At 38.5% G+C, this 16,317-nt stretch overlaps 1 protein-coding gene across 2 annotated transcripts in view; it reads right to left on the bottom strand.

Annotated features, from left to right (window-relative positions):
- arrdc1b (arrestin domain containing 1b) overlaps positions 1–14,860 on the bottom strand; it is a 30,173-nt gene extending 15,313 nt beyond the window's left edge. Inside the window, exons 1-2 of one of the 2 annotated variants that reach the window (XM_044095712.1) lie at positions 14,607–14,695; positions 638–876 (exon numbers count right to left, since the gene is read on the bottom strand). Coding sequence is in view for 1 of the 2 variants with exons in the window: in XM_044095711.1 (XP_043951646.1) it covers positions 14,607–14,724 (118 nt within the window). In the remaining variant the exon portion in view is untranslated. Of the gene's footprint in view, positions 1–637; positions 877–14,606 lie in introns of both variants that reach the window. The other variant, XM_044095711.1, reaches the window with a different exon arrangement.
- Between the last annotated feature and the right edge of the window lie 1,457 nt (positions 14,861–16,317).

Raw genomic sequence — 16,317 nt, 5'->3', positions numbered from 1 at the left:
ACTTACATTTACTCACTTACTTTTACTTGAGTAACTTATTTAAAGAAATACTTGTAAGAGTATTTTTTACTTTTACTTGAATATCTTTATTATGAAGTATTTCTGCTCTTAGTTGAGTAAAATTTCTGGATTTTCTTCCACTGAATGAAAAACAAAACAGACACACACCTGCAGTTTTTGTTAAAGTTTTATAAACTTTTTATAGAAATAAACTGATTTGGAAACATTTTTTTCCCCCCACTTTGTTATTTTTTGTTACTTATATAAATTGTTGTCATTTTTGTTCTTAAAATAACAAAATTTTACACAGAATTTTACATTTTGTTCCATCTGTTGATGTAATTTTTTAATGTAAAATGATTGATAATTTGATCAGTTACTCAGTACTTGAATAAACGTTTTACCAAATACTTTTTTACTCTTACTTCAGTAACACTTTAGTTAAAATTCGTGTTTTGTTCTGAAATATCCTAGCTATGTATGTTTGTTAGTTTATCTTCTAATCAGACGTTGAAACAATGAATGTTTTGACTGGAGGAATGTCCGTACAGCTCGCTGCAGGCTGTGATCTAAAAACGTCGGTATCCGTCACACCCTGCAGGTTTCTGTTCTGCCTTCACACAGTTCCCTCACTCACACCCAAACGGCAGATGGCCGAGCCGTTGGCACCGGCCCGGCTGCTGGCAGCGTCTACGGCCACAAGAAGGACGAGAACGAAGCCGCTAGCTGAGGTCCGCTCCTGAAGCTCGACGCGCGCCGACGGCAGTCAGTTGCTGTTTACAGCCGTCGGCAGTGGGGAGAGAAGAGCTCAGGCCGCGAAAAGGTCAGGACGGGGTCATCTGGTAAAACCCCAGCTGCAGCAGCTGGATGTGGAAACTGGACACAAACACTCGGAGATGAGTTTTGGCTAAATAATAACAACTGATGACAACTTTAAATGTTCTCAACACGTGTTGTAACAGTCAGAACTGGGTGTCCAAAAGGAGGCTGGGGGGCCATTTGTGGCCATTGGAGTGGTTTTGTGCGACCAATACATGCAGACGGACACTTTTAATTTGTAATAATGGTAAAATAATTATGGATATAATTTTCTTACAATGGAAAATGTAAACTTTTAGTTTGGAAAAGGGTTAAGTAAAGTATTCTTTCCTATGGTGACGTTATTTCTTCTTCTAAGCCAGTTGAGAGCATAAAATGTTTCATTTATGGGTTAATATCAGATTAACTGATCATGCATCATTGTGTCCAGACATTAAAACATCTCAGAGGTCTAAGTTAATGTAAAGTAATAAAACACAGGATATATGGCAGAGAAACTGAAACTTAATTATTGCAGCATCTCTCTTTCCCAGCAGCAACAATCAATCACATGAAGAGTGAAGCTGTCGGTTAAAGAAACTGCCGCTGAGGTAAACTGTTAATTTCACATTCTGAACTCCACTTCCTCCACTCTGTAAACATCACTTCCTGTTTTAACCGAATGCCTAAATGTTGAGGTCACAGAAGTTCACCACTAAAATACCCGGTAATATCATCCAGATATTAACGCAGTTCAGGCAAGAAAACGAGGAATGAAAAATTGTTTTTAAACTTTAAACAAAACTGGTTTACTGCCAAACAGTTACAGGAACAGATATTTTAGGATCTTAAAGTGAGAATATTTTACAAATAAAATGGCAAAATTAAACCTGAGTTGTGCCATACTGGTTGTTGAGGTTGACTGGTTTTACTTCCAATGTTCATCATTCACTTCTTAAACAACACCTACATTACTAAGCTACTTCCTGTACCAAAAAGCCCAATTCACACATCTGACTCTGAACCGCAGAAGTTTGTTAAAACTAAAAAAGATAAAAGTTGTTCTCGTTGGAAGGAAGTCAGCTCAAACATCCTGTGTGGAGATCTGGAGCGAAATGTCAAAGAAACAAACAGAAACTCCAACGTGCTTTGACACCTAATGTTTACTGAAAACAAAATGAAAAACAGCAGCAGCCTCTGAAACCAGACCGAATTATGACAGACTGGTCCAAATGCAGAATCAAAAATCATGAGGAAGGAGAAATTAACCAAAGTTTAGGAGGTTCCCTTGAAGACATGAGGTGGGTTTTATACCTACATTACAGTTTTAACTCAACAGTGATGATTCATTGTTTTTAAAGGTTGGAAAGAATCTTAATAATAACAAAGATTTATTAAATATATGTGAAAGAACCAGAGACAATGTTCTAAAGTCAAAGTCTTTAAAATGGATGGATGGTTGATTGGTTGGATGGATGGATGGATGGATGGATGGTTGGATGGATGGATGGATGGTTGGATGGATGGATGGATGGTTGGATGGATGGTTGGATAGCTGGATGGATGGATGGATGGATGGTTGGATGGCTGGATGGATGGATGGATGGATGGATGGATGGTTGGATGGATGGATGGATGGATGGTTGGATAGATGGATGGATGGATGGATAGATGGATGGATGGATGGATGGATGGTTGGATGGCTGGATGGATGGATGGATGGTTGGATGGATGGATGGATGGATGGATGGATGGTTGATTGATTGATTGATTGGATGGTTGGATGGATGGATGATGGATGGATGGATAGATGGATGGATGGATGGATGGATGGTTGGATGGATGGATGGATGGTTGGATGGATGGTTGGATAGCTGGATGGATGGATGGATGGATGGTTGGATGGCTGGATGGATGGATGGTTGGATGGCTGGATGGATGGTTGGATGGATGGATGGTTGGATGGATGGATGGATGGTTGGATGGCTGGATGGTTGATTGATTGATTGATTGATTGGATGGTTGGATAGATGGATGGATGGATGGATGGATGGATGGTTGGATGGATGGTTGGATAGCTGGATGGATGGATGGATGGATGGTTGGATGGATGGATGGATGGATGGTTGGATGGATGGATGGTTGGATGGATGGATGGTTGGATGGATGGATGGATGGTTGGATGGCTGGATGGTTGATTGATTGATTGATTGATTGGATGGTTGGATAGATGGATGGATGGATGGATGGATGGATGGTTGGATGGATGGATAGATGGATGGATGGATGGTTGGATAGATGGATGGATGGTGGATGGATGGATGGTTGGATGGATGGATTGTTGGATGGATGGATGGACGGTTGGTTTAAAACTGACCAGCAGCCATTTTGCAGCATTTAGATCAGTAACAGGAAATAAAGCCAGTAAATCAGATCATATTTCCATCTAAATTTAGTAAAATAAGAATCTCTCTCTCTCTCTCTCTCTTTCATCCCATCCAGATCTAAAACTTTCCTCTTATTAGTGAAACCAAATTCTGATCAGGCTGTAAACACGGCAGCAGCCTCTCAGAATCCCAAACCTTTCTGGAAAACCCAAAAACAAAGAGCTTGATCTGAACTTCCTGGTTCTCCTCCCTGCAGCTGATCTGCAGTCCATCCTGTAGCTCTGCCCACATTAGACAGGCTAGCAGGACGCTAGCAGGACGCTAGCAGGACGCTAGCAGGACGCTAGCAGGACGCTAGCAGGACGCTAGCAGGACGCTAGCAGGACGCTAGCAGGACGCTAGCAGGACGCTAGCAGGACGCTAGCAGGACGCTAGCAGGACGCTAGCAGGACGCTAGCAGGACGCTAGCAGGACGTGCTCTGACTCAGCAGCCGCCCCGGTTTATCTCAACCCTGGAATCCGTCCAGCTCTCAGTCCAAACACGGCATCAAATGAAGACTCTGGTTTTTATCAAATCAATAAGCGCCGATCTGATAGCAGCTAGCTACTTCATAAACCTATTAATCCTCATAACACCCTCTGAGGAGTCTTCTGTTTATAGAGTCAGTTCCTCCTGATGACTGGACCAGAAGTCACAGATTGGTCCAATCATCTGTGGACCAATCTGAAAAATATTTTTGAGATATTTTTCTTTCACAAAAATAACAGAATTACAGCAAAACGTCATGAAACACAGAGCTAACTGAATGCTAACTTAGCATTAAAACCTTATAGGTTACAGCTGCTGGCTTAAAAAGACAAAATTATTCTCCTTTTCTATTTCTTAGACGGATGGACGGATGGATGGATGGAGCAGGGACAAAATAAAATATAACAAAATTTTACATTTTTAAATGTTTTTCTGGTTAGAGAATAAAACACTAATTTACCAAAGAATTCCCTCAATTTCAAAAACTTTTATCTCTATTTAACCGATCAATAAGTCATTGAGCCATTGGGAATAATAAATATATCAAAGTAAAATATATTTTTTTATTTTTTTAGGGGAATTTATTAAATAATAATAATTCAGTTAATTCTAAATAACTAAAACAAGAAAAGTTTAGTCTGATTCAGCTTCAGGAATGAGAAACATTTTGCTTTTTTGTTGGGTGTATGTAAATATCTGGTTCCAGCTGTAAATAGTTTCCTAAATTAGTCTTTTAATTAAACGTTTGGCTTCATTACAAAACTGCAGTCTGAATATCAAGAAGCTTCCAAACCTTGAAAACACCTGATCAAAATTCAAGCATTTTCAAGAATTTTAAGGATCTGTACAAACCGTGAAAACAACAGAAATATTTCTTTAGCAACAAATTACACAAGATTCCCAGGCCGCAAGTTAAAAAATGCCGAGTCGACAGAGTCATGTTTCAGGTTTGTACTTGGGAAAAATGTGGCATGTTTCTGGGGAACGTAAACAGAACCGGTTCTGCTACTTCCTTATTTACGCTCATTAAACCCACAAAAGGAAACTGCAGCGAGTTTGTTTGATCGGAAACAAAAGATCTCAGACAAAACAGGAATAAAACCTGGTGACACTTTCATCACAACGCGAGTCAAAAAACAATTAAACATCAACATTCTCCCATTTCATGTTTAAAGAAAAACGATAATATTCAGCTTATAAAGAGTGACAGCATCACAATGTAAACATTAAAGGTCTGCCTTTGTTGGAAGATCTGTCATGGCTGCTGACATCAGTAAATAACCTGCAGTTTAGGCGGGTCCGAAGCCCGGTTCCACATCAGAATCAGAACCTGTCAGTGGAGGGAATGATAAAACACAGAGCTCACCGCTCACTGAAGCACGGAGGTGGAAGCGTCATGGAACGGAAATGCTTTGCAGCAGAGAAACCTGACCAGCAAAATGAAGAAAGGGAAAACGCTGGGCCTAGTCAAAGCCCAGATCTTGATCTCATTAAGTTCCAAAACACTGGTGGACGGCAACAATCAATGCTGGACAGCATTCTGTCACAAAACAGTGACAGAATAACAAATCTGTAAAGATGTATTTTAAAATAAAAGTTACATGTTGTAGCTTTATTAAGACTGTTTTCTAACTGGATATTTTGCTAAATTATCTTTTATTACAGGGAAATATTATCTGTTTTGTGAATGTGGTAACTTTTTCCCTCACTGTGGAAACACCTTTTGTTGCTTCCTTCACTTTAATCAGTAAAACAATGATAACAGAAATGAGGAATGTTGTTTTGGTTGAGTCACAGCTCGTCCTGTTTCCACCCCAGTCAAACGGCGACACGCCGGACGGACATCGTCTTCTGAAACCGAACACGTCGTCAGCAGAGGAATCAAAGTTTGTGATTTGATACAAGATTGGAAACAAATTCCCCATTTGAGAAAAGGAGGGACAAACATTGGTGCCAATATACATGTTGTGTGAATAAATCAGATATTTTACATTTAGCATCCAGTCTGTCTGCACTGTAAAGTGGCTAATTTGGGATTAGCAATCTGGCTTTTGGAATAATATGCAAGAGTAATCATCTTGGGACTGAAAGCATCAGATTCTTTATGATTTTTAGTTTGGCAGATTGGTGATCAGGTGATCAGTTACGTATGAAGTCGATCTCATCTCCCTCAGTGAAGGTCTAGAAATCGACCCCTGAGGTTCGACTCTCAGATCGTCCCTTCATGTCATTTCACAGCCAACAATAATCACCCCACTGCTGCAACTCAGCAACTTTCCTGCTATGTTTAGCAAAATTTTAGACAAAAATAATTTGGTATCTGCAGGTCAGCTTTTTTAAAGATTGGTAATCGGCAGTTGGCCAGAAAACTGCAATCGGTGCTCCTCTATTTTTAATACACCAAAAGTTTAGCTTCTTACCAAAAATTAATAATCAACAAATCAATGATTAATTACAACAAGCTGAATAATTTCCATTTGCAGGATTTCTATTTCTACCAAAAACTGGCCTCCAGTTTGGTGCTTTGGTCTCAACCAGCTCTTTTTTAAAAAGGACAGTTATGATTCATTCATTCATTTTTTCTGTTGTTCCTATTATTTATTTTGTTTGTTTAAAATGTCTTCAGTTCTGAAGTTAAATGTTCATCATTTATTAATCGTTGAGGACGATTAATAAATGATTTATATATAAATGATTTATTAAAATATAATAATGTTTTTACATCATTATGTCTGTTATATCACTTAAACGGCCTCAAAACAACAATATTATCGTTTATCACAATAATGTCTGAGACAATTTATCATCCTTCTAAAATGGTTATAGTGACAGGCCTGCATTTATTCTCTTTTCTTGTTTAATTTTAGAGCATATCTGCATTATTTTTAATTTCTATTCCAGGGTTTCCATCAGTGTATAATAAGCCTGGCGGGCCACCAGGCTTACATTGCTAATTTATCATAGTTTTCTCCTTTAATTATTGCCTTTTTTAAGACTTTATTGTTGTTTTTTAAGTATTAATCTTAGTCTTCCAAAATGCATAACTATCCAGTAATCTTTTCACATTTTCTGCCAACTTTAAACATCTTTTCACTCAAAAACACGGCAGCCAGCTGGATGACAGTAGCAGGTTTCCCAGATAAAACCGAATAGCTGTACTAAAACTTGCCATAACGAGTCATAAAGCCGACATATTTTTGCTTCCCTGTAACCTGAAGCCACTTTTACTACCTTCATTAAATCTTAAAGCCCTTCAACCGATTAGTCCTCCTCACTTTCCCAGCATCCATTGCCTCTCAGAGCCACCTGATCTCATGATCCATAACCTCCAACTGTAAGGGAATCCCTTACCGGCGAACAGAGGCCCGTTTGTTCGCCCAGACCTGCCCTCGGTTGCCTCAGACTGCCAGAGATGCTGCACTGGAAGCTGCTACTCACGCAGCTGACTGATGGGTGATGAATGTTTGTCTCTGGCTGAGGCTGCTGCATGTAGGACGCATCAATCTTTCAGTGTGTTTGCATGTAAGAGGCTTATCCCTGCAGAATTTACATCATGAAACCAGAAGACATTTAATCCGCTGCCATGTTACCAAGTATCAGAGTAAGTTTAATTTATGCTGGTTTGGAGGGAAAGGATGGTTGTAGCATCAAATCTCAGGTGAAAAACAATTCTTGTAACAGGTTTAACGTCACATAACATTCCTGTTTTTAAAAAACAGAAACAAGCTCAAAATTAAAGACGTGTCTCATATTCAGCACCTTTTGATATCCAGTTATTGGTCTAAAATAAAATCATCAGATTAGCCGTACACTGTATAGATGTTAAGTGAAGCAGAAACCTTTCTTAGCTGCAGTTGAGGAAGAGGAATTAAATGTGATTGTCTTCCATTTACAGTGTAAAATGTTCATGACAATTTAAAACTCAATCAGAATGCGTCTATTAAACTGCAGGATAATGGGCAAAACAACATTATCATTTATCGCGATCATTTCTGAGATACTTTAATACAGAATCAGTATAATATTGTTAATGATGTGAAACTTTGAGCCAACCAAAGATTAATCCAAAGCCGCTGCAGCAAAAACGTTATGAATTAAGAAACGCTGCAGCCAGGTTTAATCCCGATTATATCTGTGTCAGCAGGGACCTACATTCAGCAGCGGCTTCTCCCTCATTGTTATTACTGGAGGCCAAAACGCAGCGGCGGCAGCAGCAGCAGCAGAGGCGGCTGCAGCAGCAGCAGCAGCAGCAGCAGCAGCAGCAGCAGCAGCAGCAGCAGTAGCTGGTGGTGATAACGGGATACCAGCACATCGTCTCGTCTCTCAACAGGTTTTCTATTTTTAATTCTTCCACCTGCAGGGTCTGCAGTTTGTTGCTGCTGCAGGACAGGAAGTGGAAAAGTTAGCAAGGATGCTGGGCAGGAACTAGTTACATTTACTCAATTACATCTACTCTCTCTACAAAACAAAATTACTTTTAGGAGTATTTTTACTACGCTGTACTTTGAGTAATTTAATTATAAAGTATTTCTAATCTTAGTTGAGTGAAATTTCTGGATTTTCTCCCCACTGAATGAAAAACAAAAATGTTTTAACCAAAAACTCAGACACACACCTGCAGTTTCTGCTAAAGTTTTATAAGTTTTCTATTCAAAAGAAACAGATTTAGAAAGAATTTTATTTTGCCTGATTTTGTTATAAGAATTTTGGTTCTTAAAACACATACATTTCCACTCAACTTTGTATTTTGGTCCATCTCATGGTGTAATTTTTAAATATTGATGATAATTTGATCAGTTACTCTCCACTTGAGTAACTTTTTACCAAATACTTTTCACTTCTACCATAATGGTTTGGGTTCTCTGCCCACCTCTGGAGCTGAAGAACCAGCTGTGGTGTCAGACAGCCCCTCTCCTGTGGAGGTCAGAGGTCAGCTTAATTAAAACGGCTCTACCTGGGGAGCAGCTGGTGCCGGAGCCTCCAGATGACCAACATGTGGACTGACGCTCCCCGCCCACCGTGAGCGGAGTCGCTCTGTGTAATCAGATCCCACATTCCTGAGTCGGGACAGAGCGGCCCGACTCAGCGATCCAAAAGTCAGAGGCAGTGTCTCGTTTAAAGGGGAAGCATTAAAAAATATCAACATTTCTCAGCTCGTTATAAAGTTTTTCCACCATCATGAAGGTTGCTATGAGTCTTTCATTAATGTTTGAGAAATCCTTTAATCTCCATGGGAACCATTCAGCTGTGCAAAACGCCTGGATGGGCCTAGCCCCGCCTCCTAGGACGAAGCTCCTCCCCTCTCAGCTCCTTCAGACTAGCCAGCAGTAGTTAGCGCGTCAGCTGACGTCATTGTAGGAGCTTCTTCTCAGTTTAACACTGTTAAAAACGTTTTAAAGGATTAATAGAGGAGCCATGTTGAAATGATTTCCTGTAGGCGGAGCTTCAGAAAGAGCAGGAGCTTTTAAAGTACCGTCTTAACAAAATATATATATATTACCAACAATCAAAGAAGCAGTTTGTACGCCATTTGAGTTTATCCTTTCACTCAACTTTCCATTAAAATAGTTGGAGACAACACTTTTTAAACATGGCCTCTTTAGTAATAACTGATATTTAAATTAAACATTTAATTTGATCCTTAAACTGAATATTTTTTATATTTAATAAGTAATTAAATACTTAAAGTAAATATTTTAAGTTTTAATTCATATTTAATTTAAGAGTTAAATTCAATACTAAAATAATCTGAGATTATTTCACTAGCTGTAAACCAGGCTCATCAAAATGAACAGAAGTAAACACATCAATAAAATATATTGTCTCTGATCAGTAGATCCATATGTGCTATGAATTAATTCTGACATTTCATTTCCTTCAGAGCAATGACAGCATTTATAACTCATGATTGTGACTCACATTTTCCAGAAAGAGCTGTGCAGGATCAGAAGCAACGGCTCCTTCATTTACAGCCTGATAACGATTCCTGGTCACAGTTTATAACGATTCCTGTTCACCGTTTAAAACGATTCCTGTTCACCGTTTATAACGATTCCTGTTCACCGTTTATAACGATTCCTGTTCACCGTTTATAACGATTCCTGTTCACTTTTTTTCCCAGAAAGTTTCAGAGATTAATTTTAAAATTTCCGGGGGGTTTTCTAGCAAATTTTCAACTTTTGAAATTCAGAGAAATTCCAAAAGTTACAAATTAAAAATATATATATATTCTAGAAAACTTTAGATTAATCTCAACATTTCTGAATTTAGTTTTCAAGCAAATTTTCAAATTTTCAAACTCAAAAGTTTTCCAGATTTGTTCCAGGAATGTACTTTCTATTTTATCTGCGATGGTCCATCATAAAAATCCTTTTCAAACTTTGGAATTACAATAAATATTCATTTTGAAATCAAAAGCAAAACAAACTTTATTTGCTTGATTTTAGTGATTTTCTTTCAAATCAACGATTTTGGCCCATGTGACAAAAAGTTTTCACACCTCCAATCAGGCTGCATGTCACTGACAAGAATCACTAAAAGCTGCAGCAGGAAAACGTTTTAGTTTCTCTCCAGAGTTTTCACCAAAGCAGACATGCCTGAGCAAACGTTGCTCCGTTTTCAGATCCTGTGCTTTTCGGTCGAGCCGTCATGTGACTCAGCGACCCGCAGACGCTGGTTTCAGTGAGGTTGAATCACGCTAGAAAAAAAAATTAAAAAAGAGAAGCGTGGCGCTGTGGGGGCGAACACCAACCAGTTAAAGTCACAGCATTTTAGGAATTTAAACCCAAAACATCAAAGCAAAGTCAGTGGAAAATATGAGTGTTTAAAAGGCCTGGCGTGTTACTAACCTTCAGCTCATTTTGCTGCTTGATGGAGGACAATAAGATCAACTGGACTGAATCTTTACTTTCACAAAGCATAGGGCGACAGTGGAGAAAACTGTCAAAAAGGAGCCATGCCTCCTGGTTTTAAAAACTAGAGCTGCACCGATGGCTCTTATCTGGCTGATCACCGATATTTAAAAAGATCAATCTGCCTATTGTAGACTGGAATAAATACTTTTAATCATTACTTTTTGTTGTGTTGTGATAAACCTTTAAGTTCATATTTTACACCTCTATAAGCAATAAAAGCTTCAATATAGGAATAATACAAATGTTTCCTTTAGGAAAAACACGTCACAAAGATATAAAGTTCCTTCCTAATGCGTTTCCCTCTTTTCAGTACATTATTTTTAAAATATCAGTCTCTAATATTCTGTGTGGGCTTTGGATAACCAAAGGCTGAACCCTTTTGACCAACATTTACCGACGGCTCGATTTTACAGCGCGTTAGGGGTCATAAACTCTCCGAACAACAACTGTGTCTTTCCATGACACAGAGAACCAGCTGCAGCTCCAGGCCTGACTCACTTCCTCTGTTTCTCAGTGAAACGCTGCGTTTTTATCAGCTCCAATCACAAAGGTATGGCGCTGATCCTGGACGTTTTCTACTACTTTCCAACTGTTTCCTGTTCGATTAAAACAGAGAAAGTTAATTAAAACGTGTTTTTAAACACGTCCTGGACTATTCGCCGTCTTTTGTTCAAAGACTCAGGGCTCTGCTGTGATGTTTTTATGAAGGAGCTAATCAATAGAAATGCTTTCTAATGGTTTCCATCATCAATAATGGAGACAGGCTGAGAGAGGCGCATCGGAAACATTCAGCACTTTAAGAAGCTGCACTTTCTTATTAATATCCACCTGTATTTATCTCATCATGCAACATGGTAAGACTCACTGTAGTGTAAATAAATATGATACCAAGATGATCTCCAGTCTATGTAAGGAATCATTCAGAGTTAATTCTGACTGCAGAGGAACAGAAACACCAAAAAACGGATCAATTATTTTTTTAAAAACAGACATAATTCATGGAGGAACATGGTTTTTACCAACATGGGCTGAAATGCAGCCCAGGGAGGAAGAAGCACCATGAACTTGGAGAAAAAGACGTCATTTCTGAAGCTACAGTTATAAGTTTCAGCCCTGTTGACCGTCGTTAAATCTGGTTTATAAAGGGGGGAAGCTATACAGCTTGAGAACATCATCCAAATACTGAAGTACGGTAGTGGCAGCATCATGTGGGGGTGTTGTGATGCAAGAGGAACTGGTGAAGAATCAACTTGAAACTTCAAGATGAACCAAAACCCTTGAAACGGCTGTTCCCCTCCTCGCCTGTGGGGGCGCTGCACAAAAGCCTCTGAAGAAGACAATGAACGGAACTTCCCTTTTCACAAAATGTAAACAAAAATGGAGTGCCATCAGAATTTAGCAGTTGCAGGATTTCTCTTTTCTTTGGTAAAAAAAAAGAAAAAAAGACCCATTTTTATGCTAGCGCTAGTTAGCATGTCTGTTTTGGTTGCATTTACCCATAATGCCCTGCGTTGTAGTTTGCTTCCTGACTTTGGAGCCGTTTCTGGTCTGCTTGGCATTCACTACGCATTCAAACCGCAATAGAGTTCACTCCAACAGACCAGAGTTCGCTTTTTTGGTCCAATTTTGCGTTCACACCAGCCCAGGACTTTCTAGATAAACAAACTGGGGTTCGGTTAAAGTGGATTGAACAGAGCTGGTGTGAATTCACCCTTAGTTAAAAAGTAGCTTAAGGATTCTGTGGGTTCACATGTAAAGGTGTGTGCTAGCAAGGTGGCTAACTGGCCTGGCCCAGTTACACCAGTCCTACCAATGGGAATGGCCCAAAACTACAGAAAACTATAACAAGAAGCTTATGGAAAGACAAAAAAAATGCCCGACCAAAGTCAAATACAGATGTAAACTTGTAATTTAAAAAAAAAATCTCTAAAAAATGAAAACCAGAAATGCTAACTGACCTAAAACAAGACAAACTCAGCCTGACTTACTGTAAGACAAGGTGTGTGTGTAATTATGCGTTATCAGCTGGATCTTTATGGAAGGCAGACTTGCACACTTTGCTGCTGATGGATAACGACGACGTCAGATCGGACATAATGCAGCCGTGGCGTTTCCAGAACATTATCGGACCGACCTGAGAGCCCAGCCGACTCTTTAGAAGAACTACTTTGGCTCAGGAGTGAAAGAAAGAAATCTGATCCACACGAACATGAAAAAAAGCAAGTTGGAGTAAATCAAAAGATTTAAATAAAATAACTTCATTTTAAATCCCAGTGGTATAATCTCACTATTATTTTACATCAAACCTTTTGTTTGAAACAACCTGGTATATCAAAGAAGAGAAAACAAGCCCACAGCATTACAGATCCTACACTGTACTCAGTCAGCCTGAGTTGTTATCCACATATTCACCTTTGGTTTTTATTTATTTTTTGCCAAACCCATCTGGAGTGTTTGCTACGTTCCCAGTTAAAGTCTCAGTAATGGTTACCCAACTCCAAACATTCACGTTAGAGATAAGAGCTCCACCATCCATCAATCTGAGAAATAATCCAGTTACAAGGGAAAACTTTACTGCAGCATTCAAGTGCAACACATGCAAATAATGCTTAATAATTTTCAAACTAACTTATTGTGACATTAATTAACTGGTGCATTTATGCTAGACATTGAGAAGCACATTCACCAAGGCACATTCAAGGTTTCATGGAAATATCTGCATTTTCTTTTCTAACTGTATGATTTTTTTGCAACAAATATTAAGTTACATTGCAAATCGAGACATAAATAACCCAATAATTTAATCCTTTATCTAAGTTTTACACATATATATTAGATAATAGTATAATATTCTTATTTTTAATATAACAATAATGATAATAATAAGTATATTACAAGTTTATACATGACTATTAATACAGACAATTTTAAAGAAAATGGAGGTATCCATTTTATTTGTTGTTTTGTTTATTTATTCTGGATATTTAGAAATCCAGTTCGAGCGAGTCTACTTGAATTATTATCTTATTAGTTGAAAATATTCTCAAAAATCAATATTATCGTTTGCTGTGTTTAAAGAAAAGAATCAAGTTTTCCGTTTCTCAGTTGAGCAAAGTTATTTTCAGTAATAAGAACAGGATTTGGGTCACTTTCTTTTAAAACATTAGCTATATTAGTCAAGTTTAATAAAGTAAATCAAAGTTGATTTGGTTGCCTTTCCAGCAAAAGTCTCTGGATAAACACTTTGTGCTACTTTACACTTTACACTGCAAATTAAAAGTCTGGATCTGGATCTACAGGTCAAATTTTTATTATTTTTAAACTGCTGCTGGAGACCACAAAAAATCAGCTAAGTTACACAAATAGCCCACGGACCGCACTTTGAACACCCCTGAGATAAAGACAGCAACCGTTGTTATTGTTAGAGGAGAATCTCACACGGATCACTTGCATACAATGGACTCGTTGTTCTCCACTACACTTACTTACTTACTTTTCCCCCGCATAAATAAGATGCAACAACGTTTACACGCAGGAATCCTGACCGTTTACTGTCAAACGAGTTTAAAAATCAGATTTTTAAACGCGTGGACACCTGTTGTTAGTCCTGTTTTTTGCTTCTTCTTCTTCTTCTCCTTAGAGTTTACTAGCAGCAGACGTGACGAAGCAGCATGTCAGAACAAGCAGGATGTGGTTCAGGATGGCAGAAGTAACCAAAAACAATCACGCAGCCTGCGGCGGGTTGTCGTGTCTCATTGAGGGGGAAAACGGCAGCACCGCAACAATGCGTGATGTCCACCCGCCGACAACTAAAACGTTAAATAAACGCCTCTTGAATTTTTAATCACAGTGGGAAAAGTTTAAGCTACATCCAAACCCCGAACCAGGCGGAGGAAAGACAGAGGACACGCTGACACAGACATGTTAAAAACCTTCTTCCTGTCTCTCCGGTTTGTTGCTACAAAACGAACCCGTTACCTTTGTACTGCAGAGGGCTGCCGGTTCGGATTTTCACAGTTCCGCTAATGGACTCCCCCGGACCGTAAACCAACTTGTTGTTGGCAAAAGTGATGTCAAATTCCTGTAGCTTTCCCATAGCTCCGCTCCGGTACTTCTCTGTTCCGCGTCTGCCGCCGCCGCTGCTCCACTCTCACCTGCTGCAGCCGCGAGTCCACCCTCCCGCCATGGCAACCCGTGACGTCACCGCGCCCGCTAACAAACGGCTGACAACGCATGCTAATTTTTAACAATACTTTTCCTAAAACATCAAACTTACGAAGCACAGTCCCGTTCATGTGCCCTAAACTGTTTTTAAAAGTTATAATAATAAAATAGATACTGGAAAAATCACATATTTACACATATAAGACAGCATTTTGGCAGCAAAAAGGCGATTCCTAGCGGGCTAACAGCTAAAACATGGTAAAGTTAGCACCTATTAACATCAAAGTCTATAAAATAAAGATACATTGCACAAAAGGGGCACAAAAAGTAAAAAGTAGCCAACCGAGAAATGACCCAAGGAAAAAAAAAGTATTTGGTAAACTGAATTACTGGTTAATCAATCAAAATATACATTATTTAATATTTAATGTGTGGACATTTTGGTATTTTAAGGACAAGATAACAATAATCCATATAAATAGCAAAAAAATAACAAAATCAAGTGAAAGAAAATGTTTCCAAATCAGCTCTTTCAAGAGTCTTAGTGCTGCCAATCAACTCTGTGAACACCCTGCTAAAGTTGATAATGATTTCATTTTCAAACACTATAGTAACTATTTCATTTAGTTTGTTTAATTAAATTGGAAATACTCTTTAACATAATCAAAAATTCAAAAGTACCTAAAAAGTCTATTTTTCTTTATTTGAGGCTTCCTGTCTCAAGTGAAAACTCCAGCAAGCTAAATCCATGAAAATGTATCGTCTGTAATCCACTAATCCAATCTCAGGAAGCATTTTCATTGCCCTGGGATTCTTTTTTTAATGTTTACTTACGGAAAACATTTCCCTGAAACAGATTGAATAGAAAATTGTGTTGATGCCGTGAGGCTACCGATGAGGTAAAATGTTAGCATTGCCATTCATCACGCTGACGTGGATCAATGATCAAGATTAGATTACCTCATTCATTCATTACGTCTCTGAAGACTCGATACTAAGAGTCTTCTTTTCTATGTTTTGATGCTTTTCACTGTGAAACATTCCTGTTTATGGGCTGCTGAGCTGGTTTGAGTCTTTCCAGGTAATTCTTGACTGATTTATTGATCAATTTACTGGTAATTAGTAGACTGTAGTTATGAGAGAAAATCCAACACCGCCATCTAGTGTACACCTGAAGGAATTGAATACTGGCTAAGGAAGTAATTTTCTCACTGGAAATTTTTTACAAACACAAACTTTAATGTGTCTGGACTTTAAAATTTAAGACTTTTTGCAGTGTTTTTTTTTCAGTATTGTCCATTATTTAGCTCCATAGATCTTCCAATCATGTCTCACCAGTTTGTTTACTGGCTGAAATGGTTTGGTCTTTGCTCAGGAAGGATGTTTCCTGAAGAGTGGGGTTTGAATTACAAGGTTTAGCACTGGAATTTGATTTATTTATCAAAGTAAAGTATCTTTTATAACAAAATTAAAATAAAAAATGTTTCTTAACATCCAAATTGATCAAACTGAGGTCTGAACTTTG

Source organism: Gambusia affinis, linkage group LG17, assembly GCF_019740435.1.
Source record: "Gambusia affinis linkage group LG17, SWU_Gaff_1.0, whole genome shotgun sequence".
NCBI lineage: Eukaryota > Metazoa > Chordata > Actinopteri > Cyprinodontiformes > Poeciliidae > Gambusia > Gambusia affinis.
This window is presented reverse-complemented; position numbering and strand designations above follow the sequence as displayed.